We start from the raw sequence: 16,659 nt of genomic DNA on the forward strand, positions 1-16,659 counted from the left end.
ACATAAACCATGAACTGGCGACATGCTTTACAGCATTTTGGGTAAAGGAAACTTTAAGCTTTTTATTGTAAATTAGCCAGCCGTTGTGGACTGGGATTCTTTCATGTCTTGTGATCTGAGACGCATTTATTGGAATAAGTGAGATCGTGAGTTTTATGGAACTGGTGTCATTTGAAAACTATTATCTACACTTTGTAATGCAAGTAGAATTCATGTGTAGGTGCTGCACCTTCACCTTGTCGTTTATATCGTGACACACATTGGCCGTCTTGGCAAGTTACACACCATGTTGAATGGATGGAGACTGAGCAAGGACCACCTGATCAGTTTTGCTGACATTAACATAATGCTGTAGGCAAATATTGAGGACTTGTTCTCTTAAAAAAAAAAAAAAAAAAATGGAGCTTTTTGTATGTTGAGTTATTTGTTTGAGTTCAAACTCACTTTTTTGTGGTGCTTCAGCCTCACAGTGTGTGGTATGCTGAGATACTGACCGCAGGCCTGCCTCAGTGTGGTGAGGAATCAGTCCAACATGCAGACTGTGGGGCTTCTCTGAAGCTAAAATAATTTGACTTCCTTATAAATAAAAAATATTATTTTAACAAAAGAGTGTAAAATTCACAGCTGTGACCAGAAGGTCGTAAGAAATTACGGAGAAGAGATATTTTTCCAAGAGAGTGTTCACAGCTGTTAGCAAAGGGTGTGAAGCTGATTACAGGGAAGGCTGAGGCTGACCACTGGAATGTGCTCCATTAGGACACTGAAAATGTAGAAATAATTACAGGATGATAAGCACATCCACTTCTCGTCTCTATTATGCAGTATAAAGAGCGGCATACACCATGATAGATACGCATTTTCAGTCGGGTTTTTAATTGAAATCAAGTAACAACGTTAACATGAAAGATTTGTGGAGGGCGGGACATAAACGATTATCACATTTTTACAACCAACGTCCATCTTGAATCTTTGACTCCTTGGCCAAGCCCTGATGTTTCTTTACTAGCAGAATTTTAACTGGGAACAAGAGGATATAGAGGTAGGGAGGATAAAGAGAAGGGAAAATTCAGCCATCTCTATATATAATCTTCATTTGGATCTTGATCTTTGTTTGTCCGCGAATGAATTAGAAGAAGAAGCACTAGATGGCAGTAGAGAGACAGCTAAAACATAGGCATTGCGTTAAGAATCTCCTCCAGGCTTATACTACTGAAGACTGTAGTACTCCAGTCACACCTCAGAACACAGACATTCAAACTAAACAAATTGTTGTGCTTTAAATTAACTCCTCTTTATATATAATCTTCATTTGGATCTTGATCTTTGTTTGTCCGCGAATTCCACGAATGCGTAAACCACCTTCCAGTTTAGTACGTTGTTGTTACTCACGGATGTCAACAATGTGCCGGAATAACGAAAGGGGTGGTGGACAGTGTTACGCTGGTTAGCTCCTGAGGCCTGGTTAGAGAATGAGATTGGCGAAGATAAAAGGTACATGCCTACCTAACATATGAATGAAAGAAAGATAGTGGGTAAAATGAATGACAACATAACAGCACGTTCTGGAAATTATTATTGTTACGTTGTAGCCGGCGAGTGCTGCGCGTCTCACAGTTGTACTGTGGCTTGCTCACATGTCAGTGAAGTGATCCCTATTTATGCTTTAAAGAGCCTGGATACCTATGTGTCCCCCTTTTCTAACCATTGCTCCGTGTATATTGCCTTACTCTTTGGATTGCCACAAAGCAACCTGCGAGATTGGAGAAAGGTTGAGAAGAGATCGTGAGAGGAAATGACAGCATCGTGAGAACGAGACGGACTGTGAACGGAGAGAAGCAGAAATGCTCCTACACCACCACATAATTACTACTCGGACAGTGATTCCGAGTAGGCCGTTCCTATCGAATCAATGTCCAAGGATTTTCTTTTGTAATTTTGTTTCCCTTATAAAAAAATCGTAATGCTGTGCGACGAAGGGCCCAGTTCACGACTGGCAGCCGCGTTTAAACAGGGAGCCCTTCACAGACAACTTTAACATGCGCAACGTAGTTGGGCGCACATGGCTAGTGTATTATCAAATGGTCACTTTTGTTTTTGTTTTTTATTTCGCCTTATACAATTTCTTGTATTAGGAATTTGTTAGTTTTCGCATACCCCTTGGGGTCAGAGCGCAGGGTCAGCCATTGTACAGCACCCCTGGAGCAAGTACAGGTTAAGGGTCTTGCTCAAGGGCCCAGCAGAGTAGGATATCTTTTGGCAGTAACGGGGATTCGAACCAGCAACCTTCTGGATACCAAAGCCAAAAACGTGCATGCAGAAAATCATAGAATTAATATGTCTGAAATATTAAAAAATGAATGGCCTTTTTCATTTGCTGTCTTCAGCGCCTGTGTGCCAAGCACCCGCCACAAGCCAAAGCCTGCTTATATTGCAGCTCAATAATCTGAATACTTTAGAGTGCTGCTGACGAGCTGTGTCACTTCAAGCACATGCAGCATTACAGGCTCTTAATGGAAAAATAAAATAATGCAGCAGCACAAATCTGTTTTTTGGTAATGCAGGTATTTTCACTTCCATAAAATAAGAGTTATGTCACTTGTCTCTCTATTATAAAAAAAAAAATCTTGACAAGACATTTTTCCGGTGACGAGACAGAGAGACGCTTTCACGTCCCACGAGACGGTCATGTCACGCCCTACTTACAACCATTTTCAAGACCACAGTCATCGAACATCTCAGTTGTTCCTGTGTTCTCAGCTGTTAAAAATTTTATACGTTCTAGATGACACGTCAACGACTAAGCGAAGAAGAAAGAGCAGCACGTCGAAAAGAGACCCAAAAGTGTTGGGAGAGAAAAGAATGCAAAAAAGAACAAAAATAATCCTATGTGCAAATTCTGAAAATAAGGAAAGTGATAATCAGAATGTCCCGCGAACACTTTGTGCCAAGAGATTAAACCAAACATGTTGGCGCGATACACAGGCAGAGCTAGAGATAATGGAAGTAAGAAAATTTGAAATTCTCAAAAAAATGATTGTAAAGATCGCATTAGCGCAAACAAACGGAAAATGTTACTTGGTGAAGTAATGGAACAGCGAAAAGAGATCGAATAGTGTTTGAGGATGTCTGGAGGAGAGGAGAGACAAGGCAGTGAGACAAAAGGACAGCTGCTGTACAGGCTTTTAAACGTTTGAAGCGGGGCACGAGAGGCAGAACATGCGGCAAGGCAGTAGCAGCTGATCGAGCAAAGAGGAGGTAAAAAAAAAAAAACTATTTGTTTCCTATTGCATCACCGTTTTAAGAGGGGGTGTCGGAGGAGCGACCACGTCGCCTTGGGTTGCGTTTAGCCCCCCCCTCTTCACAATGCCGTGTCGAGCATGTGGGGCCAGGGGGGGTGGCAAGCAAAGCAAGCAGGGGCATGTAATTTTTAACGCGTTACCACGAGCACTGCCCCACACAAGCCTCGCTGCCTTTTAGTCCACGATTATGTGCGTGTTTGGAAACCTGAGCTCTGGCTGCTGATGTGCTGCCTGTCACAGAGGGTCTCAATGATTTATGTCTTGTTAGCTTTGTAGGTGAGCTGTGTGTGAGGTTTACTAAGCTTTAGGTTAACTTCCTTGTGCACTCTGAAGAGGCTTGGAGGTCCTGGTCTGTGAATGTTTGTGTGCTCAGCGGTTTGTCGGACTCACCAAACGTTTCCTTTTCTTTCCAGCTTTGTTTTTCCTGCAGCTTTACCACTCGCCTTTCTTTGGCAACGAGTCAACAAGCCTGTGCTGCTTCCCAAATCTGAAGTGAGTTCAGTCCTCCTGCCCGTTTCTCTCTTTAGTCCATGGGGCTATGCTTCCCATACTAGTGGGGGGGACTGAGGGTCTGTAAATTTACGTTGGTTTCCCTTTTAACAGTCGCTTTCATTTTTTTGCTCTTTTCCTCCTTGTGTAAAGTACTTGTTTTACAGTTCTCATTTGAATCTGTTAGTTTGTCTGTTTCACATATAAACATAGGGCAACTTCAATGTATATAACATAGAAAACTGCCTTTTAAATTGAATAAATTGTATTGTGAAGTTAATTGCTGGTTTGGGCCTGGTGCTGCTAAAGTGGGTTATAGCAGTCATGACTGTGAATTTGGATTAAACTGGTTTAGAAAGTGGATGGATAGATGAATTATTATTATTATTGTACCTTCAGTTTAAATTCCAAGATGAATGATTTTACAATGTTTTATTTGTATTCATTTTTTTAAGCTTGTGGACAGAGCTGTTAAAGTCCTGGACCAAATGACTCCTTACGATACTCACAAAATTGGAGTTGTGTACGTCGGAGAAGGACAGGTAAAGACCGCCATCGTTTGCTTGGATATTTGCTTGGAGTCAAATCTCACGGGTATGAGTGGTATTGCTAAATCAGCACCTTATATAAAAGTATGGGCACACCTGCAAAAACAACAACAAAGGAAAAAAGAGAGACAACTCTACTGGGTATTTAAAATCGCTTCCATGGTCCATGTTCATTTGTTACTTTTATACATAGTGCTGTTAACTGTGTGTTATAGTTGTCAATTTTTAACATATTCATTACCAGAATTCAACCATGTCTTCTTTAGTAGCCCTCTTTTCTCAAGCTACATTCTTTATTATTGGCTGTCATAATTGAGGGTGGATAAGGACGCCGTTTCTTGAAGTCACATGCTAATTTATTGTTACTTCATTCAAAATATAAAATGTTAAAGTTTTGAAGTAGCCTGGGACTTGTCACACCTTCATGTCACTTTCAAGGCTTATTAGAGTGATGGGAAGGAGTGCAGTAGGTTTCTGTGGAGTGCTGATGTTAGTGTTAGCTAATTAAACTGATTTGATACAAATGGCCAGTGTTAGAGTGGCGTAGGCCATTGTCCGAGGCACAGGTAGAGCTTTCCGCTTGTTACAACTTTTATTTTTTCATTGTGGAAACAAATGATCAATAGCTAAAATATTGGTGGCGTTTTCTTTTTCCCTTGTGCATCAAACTGTTTTTCTTGTTGTACCTTAGATCTAATCTTCATGTGCCCGTTAGGGGTGTGCCAAGTGCTAGATTTCAAAATTCCGTTAATAAGAACTGATGCATGCCACCCCAAAGAATTTAAATGTTCCAAAGTACCTCTGTTTTAATTTGGTCTTAGATGGTTACTTACTGAACTGTTTGTAGGTAAAACTAAAGGTGACATTTCTTTTTCCACCCAAATAATATTCTTTCAGAGAGCTTTTATAAGGTACTGGCAATGGTAATCTGTCAAAGACATGTTTTAGTGTGAATGCTGCCTTTAGCAGTGTGGCAGACACGCACGAAATCTGAGGGAGATGGCCATTTACCTCACTTGTTTGTTTAGCTCTCTCCTTCCATTAATTCTTTATTTCTTTGGTGCTTTTGTGTCTTCTCTTATGAGTTCTTTGCAGATCACTGCCTTGGCCTTCATGTTTTAACTCCTAGAGTTTAGCTCAGGTCAGCCACACTTACACTCTGCCATTTCATTGTTGATTCATGATTGTCCTCTTAAAATCAGCCATTCCAAGTTTAAAGATCTTTTATACCTCTTTCTTTAACTTTTCATTCCACACATCTTTTAATGGCTTAACCCTCTGAAAGAAAGCTAATTTAAGGTCACGGCCAGCTTCCCAATATGTCTCACTCTCTCTCTCTCTCTCCATTGATCATTTCTTCAATAACTTAATTGTTTGGTATTTTTATGATTTGAGTACTGTTCAGCATCTGCACCACTCAGTTTCTAATTCAGGCTCTTGTTCACTCATCGGAGGACTATTACTCTTCCCTAACAGTGGTCTGTCTTCCTGACTCCCTCCAACTCATTTAGAATCCTATACCTCAGTATTCACACGCTACTCTGCTCTGCCCTCTTTACTGAACTCTTGATTTCCCTACAGACTCCATTCTGTCATCTTTAATGTCTAAGGATCCACACCACTTCTCTCTGTCTTCTGTTAAAACAGTTCTTTGTTTCTCACTTCAACATCCCCAGCTATGGAGTGAACTTACTTTGACTTTGTGATTTTTCTCCCAGTCTTCTGAAAAGATGGACCCTCACCAAACACCTTGGGGCCACTTAGGCTTTCAACCCACCTGCCCTTACATAGATAACACAGTAAATGAAATGTCTGGCATTTAAATGTGCATTATGTTCATTTTTTTACTTTTTTGAAAACTGCTCAGATACTCTCTATTTGTCTTAACTTTGTGACTTGCCAAATGAAAAAAATTAATCATCCATCCATTAAGTAGGTACTGCCAGGCTGTCTGCTCCAACCATGTGGCGTGTCCCAGCATACCTAAGCCTATTACAGTTTTGTTTCCTGGTCCTGGTTTCTGTCGTTCATTCCCTTATCCATAGCATCACTGTGTGGGAGAATTCATTAGACCTGCGTTAGGCCTCATGGAGTGAAGTGTTTGAAACTGCCCTAACATGTCTATTGAATTTTTTTTTTCTTTCTTCACTTCAGATCAGTAATGAAGTTGCCATTTTGTCCAATGTGTATGGCTCCCTTAGATATGCTCAGTTTTTGACAGGCCTTGGAAAACTGATCTATCTGAAAGACTGTGACCCTGATCAGATATTTCTTGGAGGACTGGACCAGTATGGTGATGATGGGGAGTTCACGTACTGTTGGCATGATGACATCATGCAGGGTAAGACACTATAGGATGCTTCACTGTCACATTTCCTAGGCTGTCTGGTGCTCTTATGTAAAAACCCACAACAGGATTTTATTTCCTAATATGTCCCTGTTCTTCTGTCATATAATTTACTAAATGAAATTCAAGTTCTCCATAACAGTTTGCTGAAGGGTAGGGTTGTGCTTAGATTACCAGACAACTGTCACCATTTGCAACTTTGTCAAGACTTCCTGTTACAGATACAAACCTTACATTCAGAAGGCCGCAAGTTTTTAATCTTTGCTGTTCTCGCTCAATTTTCCCAAGTGCCTGCAGTGTTAGACTGGCATGTGAAAGTTTTGGCATAGCGTTGCTTTACTCTAGTTGTTATCTATCTATCATATAGCACCTTTCACATCTATCTATCAATCATATAGCACCATTTACATCTATCTATCTATCTATCTATCTATCTATCTATCTATCTATCTATCTATCTATCTATCTATCTATCTATCTATCTATCAATCATATAGCGCCTTTTACATCTATCTATCAATCATATAGCGCCTTTTACATCTATCTATCAATCATATAGCGCCTTTTACATCTATCTATCAATCATATAGCGCCTTTCACATCTATCTATCTATCTATCTATGAATCTATCTATCTATGAATCTATCTATCTATGAATCTATGAATATGACCCGGACACAGGCAGGCAGACACGTTTAAATCACCCCACACACGTTTATTTAGGGTCTCCATTACACAAATTCACTACTCACAAGCCCCAATACCCCTCAGTCCAGGCCAATTAACAATGCCTTCTCTCTGTATCTTCAGACCGCCTCCTTCTCTCCTCCAGAAACCTTGTCCACTCTTCCACCCGACTCAAGTCCATCTCTGAAGGGAGGCGGCCCCCTTTAAATAAGCACCCGGATGTGCTCCAGGTGTGTTCCCGGCAATCTCCCACCAACACGCCCCAGTGTGGCGGAAATGCCGGCTGTCTCCCCGGAAGCACTCCGGGTGTCCCTGTTCCTCTCCCCCCTGGTGTGGCAGAAGTGATGAGGTCCAGGATCCTCCAGGTATTTGGGTCCCCCTGGCGGTGACCACGGGCCCCCTACAGGGTTGAGCTTCCAAGCCCTGTGCCCGTGGCCCCTAATATAACCAGGGCGGTCGCCCCCCTCGTGGTCTGGAGGAGGCATGACCCCTCCTCCGATCTTCTCGGGCGTCCCGGCTGGGTACCACCCCCATCCAGGTACTACACTAACTATCTATCTATCTATTATATAGCGCCTTTCACATCTATCTATTATATAGCTCCTTTCATGTCTATCTCTCATCTCATCTCTCTGCTTTACTACATTGCAAATCATGGCTTTTGGACGTGCTTAACCTTAAATATAAGGAAGTCTGTCTGTTTACCCTACTTATTCATGCCTAGTACCCAACTGGCATTGTACCTGATCCCAAAACACTTCATGCAGTGAGTCTAAAGTCAATATGATGACTCCTAGGTGGTCTTTTCAGGTAAAATTCCTCTGGTCATGATGATAGGCTGGACTCCAGGTCAAATGCCACACCAAGACATGACTTCTGTATTTTGAAATGGATCTTAAGTTTTATTATTGGAACAGTCATGGCAGTTAAACTTCGATTGCTTTTTGTCTCTCTTCTCTCAAATCAGACTTGAATAGCAACATTTTGCGCACTGACATAGTGCACAATTCAAGCCAAACCTCAAATTCCCTGCATAACAGTTTATGTAACCAGCCCAATAACATTTGTTTTAGACACACCCACTTATCCTATGATGTCAGAAACTATTCAAATGAACGTTTTTTTCAGAGACCACATAAAATAACTCCTGTTGTGAATGGTTGATTTGTTGTTGTTCTTAGACAAACAGCTGTGGTGTTAACACAGTGTAGCAAACAGCAGATCACCAAGATTGACAGCAACCTGTCACACGGGGGCATTGAGCACCACATTGTACACGTTTCTATAATGTTCATGCTGCATTCCACAAGTCCGGGAAGATTCAAGTGTACAGCTGGAGACTTTGAATTGAGAGGATACATGGCAGCCAAATACAAAAGATAACGGCTGGTCTTTGATGGATCTTGGAGTAAGTACCGGGACAGCAGGAAGGACAATTAGTCATACTGGCCTGTGCTTGTGACAGGAGAAACTGTGAGAGTAGCCGTGTCAAGTGTGTGTTATTTTATCAGAAGTTTCCCTTGGCCCATAACAGTGGAAGACTGTGACTGGAAATGTTAATATTAAATGGCCCCATTGTTGGTTTTAATTGCTATTTGGTATGTGCCTCAATTGTTCCATCTTGGTTTTCTTTACAATAATTAACAATACTGAAACATTTTGAAGCTCCTGTGTTCTTAATTTTCTTATTTCTTATTGTTTTCCACCTGCTTCACAGCCATATTTCACATTGCTACCCTGATGCCAAACAGAGACTCTGATAAAGGATGCTGCAACAAGAAGAGACACATTGGCAATGACTTTGTCATCGTTGTCTATAATGATGCTGGCGAGGAGTATAAGCTGGGAACCATTAAGGTACTGGTACTGGTTGGCACAGTATACCTGTCTAACTAATTTTTTTTAGTTACTTTGTGGCACAAAACGTCCAGTGCAATGTATGCAAAAATAGCACCGCTGCACTGGTCTATTGGTCAATCTTGTAGTCACCCTCAACTTGTGACCACTAACCTGAGGGACTTGATATCCTCCACTTTGGAATATCATTTTCTGTATGAAAATGGTTTTTGTATAAATTGTCGAGAACTGATGCTGTCCTGAGGACCTGACAATATTTTTACCAGTTGAATTGAATAATAAACAAATGGACTTGAGAATGATAACAGTGTCTTGTATCAAATGTTATTGAGTGGATCAATTCTGAAGACACACGAGGCATGAGTTCAGACCAAAGTGAGGATTAACGTCACTCCTAATCATTCATGAAGTACTTGAAATAAAGATGTGAGATATTTTGGGCAGGATAACTAAAGTTGTTACCCCTCAAAAAAAAGCAAAGCAGGCCTAGTAATCCATCAAATCCAGTGTGAGGTGACAATGAAGCGTGCCATATTAGGAAGGTGTCCACCTCCGTTTTGAAAGTCTTGTGTTCCATACGACTGCAGCCTTAGGAATTACACACGAGGGACTACAGTTGCTGTAATGGCTGTCTAAAGGCACTGTCACATTGCAAGTTTTTTTCCTCAGCAACTTCATTTAGATAATCTTAGCAAGCTGGGAAGCAGTTATGTCTTGCTCCCGTGTCCCCTGTCATTAATTCTGACATTCACAGTGACTCGGTCCAACCAATCAGTAACATGCCCTGACAAAATAAAAGTCACAGGGGCGTGTGTGTGTGTGTGTGAAAGCTGACAAACTGTGACTACTCACCTGGAAGTACAATGCATATGATATAGATATGAAGAATATGAAAGAGACTGTCTCAGCTCACCATAATTGTATAGCACTGGCTTTGTTAGGCGCAATGTTACTGTACATTATTCGCTGTCGGAAAAGGCGGCAAGCTTTCAATATTTTGGAACTTGAAAACCGTCACTGAGTTTTCTAATATGTCATATCCTGTGAATCCAGTTGTGTAACTTGACATCCTCAGGTGACGAGAGTAGCGATTGCAGTCACCAAGTTTCACATCCCCTCATACTAGAATTTTGATACCAACTTAAGTCGGCAACTGGAAAGAGAAAGTAAGACGTTTGCAGTGTGTTCTGCTCTGTGAACGTTTGTTTGTGTTTAATGCATTCGTAAGCTTTTGCTCCACGTCGCAGATCCAGCCCAGGCCATTCAGCACAGCCTGGTGTTCTGTTTGAAGTCTCAATCCAAGCTGACATGCGTACTGAACAGTTGGTCATGCTAGCCCATGGATGGTCCCTTTTGATTTTATCATTTTTTGTCTGTAATGTTCTTAATCTGCTTTTTCTGACTTCATTAAAAGGGTCATGGTGTAATTCAGTCTGTTGTTTATAATTCTTTTTTCTGCTTTAATTTCTTCAGGGCCAATTTAACTTTGTGGAAGTGATCATCAAGCCTTTGGACTACAGCAGTAATCTAGTCACACTTCAGTGCCGAAGAGGTAAGGTTTTCCATCTACACATACTTTGTAGACTAACCACTGGTTCCCTGATGAATGGTACAGTTAACTTCAAATGATTGCCACCTCACCACCTTCCAGAACATCACCTAAATACTACTTTGGAAACAGCTGGCCTAAGTGGTCTTGAGTTATGACTAACCAGAAAAAGAGAACACTTTTATTCCAAGTGAGAGATTACTGCACCTAAAGAAACGTTTTATCTGTAAATGTTCATGTGACTGGTACCATGCGTGTACTGGCTGGCAGCCCTGGCTCAGGTCATGTAGTCAGCACTAGTACAGGACAAATTTAATTTTTGTAACGTTTAAGTGTTTGTAGCAGTTACAGCTGAGAGATTTTCATCAATGTCTTCACCACCACCGCCAATCAGTAGCAAATCCCTAAAATGAAATGGTTGTCCATGAACACTCTCCTCTGATAGGGTGACACATTCATACGGTGGCCCTCATGGTGCTATTGGATTAACACACCAAACTCATAGCTCTGGTTTATCATCTGCAGTTACATAGGTGTCCAGGTGAAATAATGCACTACATGTCAGGCGATGAAGATTTCACTTCATTTCTCCTGTCTGAACACAAAGGAGTGTGAGATGGGCTGAGGGCACACAGGCATCATGTAAGGAGACTTCACATGCAGAGGCTGTGGAGTATGAGGTGAATATCACGTTGGTATGCTTTGGACACCTTAGTGGTAGAGCTTATTATGTTGTACATTTATTTATTTGTTTAATTAAATTCCCAAAGGATTTAACATTAGCATTTATTTGTCTTCCTATTTGAGGCTTCTACCCACTTCCCCAACTGCTGCTTGTTTGTTTTGCCAGCTTCATCTTTTCTGTTTTTGCATATCAATGATTGTGTGTGTTAACATTCACATGTGTGCCACCTAAGGACGTTGCCACTCTGAGGCTCTGCCCAGAATGTTTTGGTTGTGACATTCTCTTATGGGCTCTGACATTCCCTCCTTAATTATTGACACATGCAAATTTAGGTTAGGATGATCTGGAGCCGTGTTAAAATTTTGAAATTTTCTTTAGTTCCACCTCACTATTGTTTCCTCTTTCAGATTTGGAAGGTCTTGTTGACACAAGTGTGGTGAAGATTGTGTCCGACAGAAACTTACCTCTGCTGGTACGGCAGATGGCACTGCATGCCAACGTGAGTATGCCGAGCTGTTGCTGGCCTGTGTGTTTTTGACTGTCTATTTCATATTTTTTGTTTCATCTACTTGTAAAACACAGTTTTGATGACTACAAGGCAGTGTTGTGTGTAAACGTTGGGACAGCCCACATTGAGGTGGTGAAGAAATCCTTTTACATAAATCTTATGTGGTATTTGCGTGTGTGCGTGCAGATAGTTGAATTTTGCTGTAGATACCGACAGTGAGGTGGACGGCCAAAAAAGAAAGGACTTCTTGTAAAATTGAACTGCATTGTAAGAGGTAGAGGCACATATCTAAATAACGTTATCAACCACCTTGGACATTTTGAGGCCATTGAAAGTGAGAGCAGACATCGGGTTTTCACTGCTAGTTAGTCTGGCCTCGATGACCATTGCAGCTTTACTGACTCTTTCATAAGAATCGGCCCATTTGTCAGAGTTACAGATCTGTAACAAATGCGTTTTTGTCATTTTCCTTGTATTGTGGATGTCATGGGGATTAATAAAGTCTCTCTCATATATATCATGTTTGTACATGGTGGTCCAGTGAATAGCACTGCTGTCTTGCATGGACTTTGGTTCAACTCCCTGCACCGCCATTGTCTACATGGAAGTTTCCATTATCACTTACATCTCACAGATATGTATTTTAGATTAATTGATACCTCCGAAATGGTCATAACCACACTCTGCTGTATAGAAACAATATGTGTGAGTGTGTCCTGTGTCCCTGCCAGTTACCGCCCAATATGGTAATCAGTGTTAGAAATAATAGGCTCAGAAAATGGAGCAACAGCAGGTTTCTGTTTCATGTTCAGTAATGAAGTTAAATGTTCGTTTGATACCATAGTGGGTTTCCAGCACTGCTTGACAGTAAGTAAAATTTAATATCATGCAGTCCTGACTTATTAAATCGAGATGGTGGAGCAGACTTGGTGTTGGTAACAAGAATGATTAGGAGCGAGGCAATACATGGACAGTGGGGCTAAAATGTGGCTAATGAACAGACTGAGCTGGGTTGGATGCATGGAGCATAAGACAAGAATGAGGTTGTGCATAATGAGGCCGATTCTGAATGTCTGAGAAGGTGAATACGGCAGGCAGGGAGTGAAGCCAGATAACGATGGTTACGCTGGTGTTGTCTATAAGTAACTTTAAGCTACTCTGTGCCAGCCACAATCTTCTACAGTCTATTTCCTGCCTTTTATCATCTTATTAATTCTGACATGTTTTTATTCTCCCACACAGATGGCTTCCCTGGTTCATCACCACAGAGCAAATCCTTCTGATGCCTACCCTTCCAAGTGGCTGGCAAGACTGAGGCAGATAAAGAAAATCCGAATGCGGGTAAGGTGCTCAGCAGAACAGGCTGCAGGGTGACAATTATCATAGGTACTTTTTATTGCAGCAGAGTTTATAGCATGATTGGCTTCATACTTTTGAGCACCCAAATGCAGCTAGTCACTGTTCTTTCTGTTGAAATCTTGGTTTGGCACATATGGGTCAAGCAAGTGGCGGCTCTTCAGTCTGGTTTGGGACAGTGTCATTGGGTCTTAATTGGGGACTACTTGACCAACTCTGCTAGAAGCCTTGTGGTTGATTAGACGTCACCATAACAGTTATTTCCTCCTCCCATGTGCCCTTGTTGCGAAGCTTACCCTGCCTTTCTTGTACTCTTCCTTCAGATCAAGTCTCACATTAAGTTTTGACACTCAGTTTCTTTAAGCAGCAGGAGGTACGCCAGCTGAGCTTCTCCCACTTCCCTGGGGTCACGGCTCTGTTATTAATCGGTGTTAAATGGAGACTGGGAGGACGGGGTCAGATACAATAATTCATGGCCTACATAAATTTACTGTGAAAGTTTCAGGCTCCACTGATACTTCCAAACATTATTATGGCCTGTTTGCCACACATTTTATTTAAGGGTTTGTTTTCCAGGTGCCCCCATAAATGTTTATGGTTTTAATTTTTGTAGTTACACTTTTTTGTATACAGTACTTGTCATTATAAACTGCCGTATGTCCAGAATTTTATTAACATCTTGCCCAGTCTGTCATAAAAACATGAAATAATGATCTGAATACTGTATGCTTTTTCAGTGGTGTAGTCGATGGGATTTAGAGCAGTCATTATTGCTGAGGTTGTGGCTTGGGTCTAATAGCAGACAATAGGAAGGCCTCTGGGTTACCCCAAAATATTGTATCTGATGTCGGACTCCTGTGGTTCTTGTGAGGGATGTCCATGGGGGTGAGGGATGTGTGCACTCTTGGTGCCTTCTGTTGAGCTGTGTGGCTGGAGGTAGTTTTTTTTTTTTTTTTTATTCCTGGCAGCATGAGTTGAGTTTTGCGTCGGTTGTATTTTCTGGCAAACCTGGAGGGCACTCCCTGGAAGGGACTGGGAGGACATGGACTACAGTGCAAGCTCATCTAGCATGACTTCTAGTCACTAAGACGTGACAATTCTTTACTGACATTGAAGGCCCATCATTGCCTGCTCCTCTGAAGTGGTAATATTTGACCCACAAACTCTGACTCTCCATCTGATGTGCAACTGTCCCAAGATTAAATACTGCTAAGAGAGCCATGTAAAGGAGTTTCTTCCAGGGTGGATGAACTTTGCATCACATCAACTTGACTTCCTAGAACAGGTCTGAATTAACACCAATTGTTTTGTAGAACAGTGAGACCGAACCAAGGCGGTGCTTGAGCTATTGATACAGAAAAATGTATTCTTTTATACATTTTATTGATTTTATTGTCATTACTCCATACAAATAGTCAATTTTTACAAAAAATAGGATTGAAAAGAAATCAACCCCCACCCCTGAGAAAGAGAGCATGGCCAACGGAGTAAAACTTAAAGCGAGTAAAAATAAATAAATTGATGAGTTTAATAGGCGGATAAAGATAAATGGAGAAGGAAAAGAAATGGGAAGAGAATCTACGTCCTCAGTGCTTTAAGAGCTTATTCTAAAATATTATTGATTAGATCCTGCCATGTTTTGAAAAAGTTCTGCACAGATGCTCTAAGTGAGAATTTGATTTTTTCCAATTTCAAATAATATAAAACATCAGTTACCCGCTGACTTAACAGAGGAAAGTTAGGATTCTTCCTGTTTAGCAAAATAAGTCTGCGTGCCAATAGTGTAGTGAAGGCAATCACAGTTTGTGTATTCTTGAAATTGGTAATCTCTACATATTTAAGTATTATAAGCACATGAGAACAGTAAATACTACTAGGGGGCTTTGCCCCCTGCTCGCTTCACTTGCCAATCCCCTGGCCAGCACTACGCACTAGCCTCTTAGCGATTCTGCCGCTTGTGTATGGGGATGTGAATGTACAACTTAAACAGATTTTAATTTTCATGTGAAGTGTTACATTGTCATCCACGCAACGTATATTGCATTTCATTTCTTTCTCTGTATTAAATAAAACGACTTTTTCAAATGTTTGGCTAAGAGATTTGTTAATTGTTAACGTTTTAATACGAATGGCATATCAAGATCTCCTTTGGTGTCTCATGTCATTAGTGAAGATGGACTACATTACCTTTATTGGATACATCCTTCTTTACACAGTAATTTAGCCAGTGGAAGACCGGACAGTGTTAACGGTTGTACATATTCTACTACACTGATATTGTAAGTTGATGTTTTTATCTTCTGCACCAGCACCACCAACTGTTTCAGCAGAGTCTATTGATACGCATTTAACCAATTTGCTGTGTAACCGATCAACAAGTTTCACGTTAATTTGTTTGACTTTGTTTCTCGGTGCTAGGATTGCCCGTTTACTCATTTTTTCTGTTGATAACCCTTCGGGATGAAATTCTTCAACAAGATTTGGACATAATACATTTTCTTTTAATTGGGAACTTAAAGTGAGGAAAACATTAAAATTTATAAGAGCTGAGAGAGCAGAAACTGTGTCTGACAAAAGCATTCACACCAATAAGAGGTAAGAGGACCGCGGCCTTGTTTGAAAATGGTTGTAAGTAGGGCGTGACTTGACAGAATCTCATGTTAAAAGTCTCCGTCTCATGGGACTTCATTCCAAAATGTTTCGTCGAAGGATAAAAAGTGTCGTCTCCCAAAATTTTTTTTATTGCAATAGAGAGAGATTTTATTAAAAGACAGGAAGTGCAGCAAATGTGAGTTCATCCAAGTTGGAACAGAGGCCTTTACGGGTGAGTGAGCCGCCTTTTTTTCCTGACACTTTTGGGTGAGGGAGCAGTGTGCACAAGTCTGTAACAGACCACTGTAGTATGGTGTGTCACTGGTGAAATCAACATTTGTGAAGGTGCCACACAGAGTGCTTTTGTTCTCAGAATGGAAAAGATATTTTAAGAAGATAAAGTTGTATTTTGTGACCCTAAGAATTCCTGTTAAATTTCCTTTTTCATCTCTCTTTTCTTTAAAGGCGCAAGAGGAAATGCAAGCTCGGCCAACTCCCGGAATTTCCCTGGTGCATAACAAAAACACTCAGCCGTCAGGGGGCCCTGGAGCAGAAGGCGGACAGAGGAAGCGGTTGGTGTCCACAGTTGACGATTTCACAGACTTTGTTTGACACACAAGTGCACCTTGTCCAAATTTTCTATTTAAAGAAAAAAAAAATACATTGAAGGAAAAAGTGAGTGATGTGAAAAGCTTGTGGCTTCTTTGATGGTGGAGATGATGGGGGGGGGGGTAGGTGGGCA

General features: G+C 41.1%; 1 protein-coding gene across 1 annotated transcript; it reads left to right on the forward strand.

Annotated features, from left to right (window-relative positions):
• The first annotated feature begins 9 nt into the window (after positions 1–9).
• On the forward strand, positions 10–16,596 carry LOC127529733 (tuberin-like). The gene is given in 10 exon segments (XM_051934326.1): positions 10–41; positions 3,633–3,757; positions 3,760–3,791; positions 4,244–4,330; positions 6,491–6,677; positions 9,088–9,227; positions 10,701–10,779; positions 11,869–11,960; positions 13,212–13,310; positions 16,383–16,596. Coding segments are annotated over 10 exon segments (1,020 nt in total). The 3' UTR covers positions 16,530–16,596.
• The last annotated feature ends 63 nt before the right edge of the window (positions 16,597–16,659 follow it).

This window comes from Erpetoichthys calabaricus, chromosome 11, assembly GCF_900747795.2.
Source record: "Erpetoichthys calabaricus chromosome 11, fErpCal1.3, whole genome shotgun sequence".
NCBI lineage: Eukaryota > Metazoa > Chordata > Cladistia > Polypteriformes > Polypteridae > Erpetoichthys > Erpetoichthys calabaricus.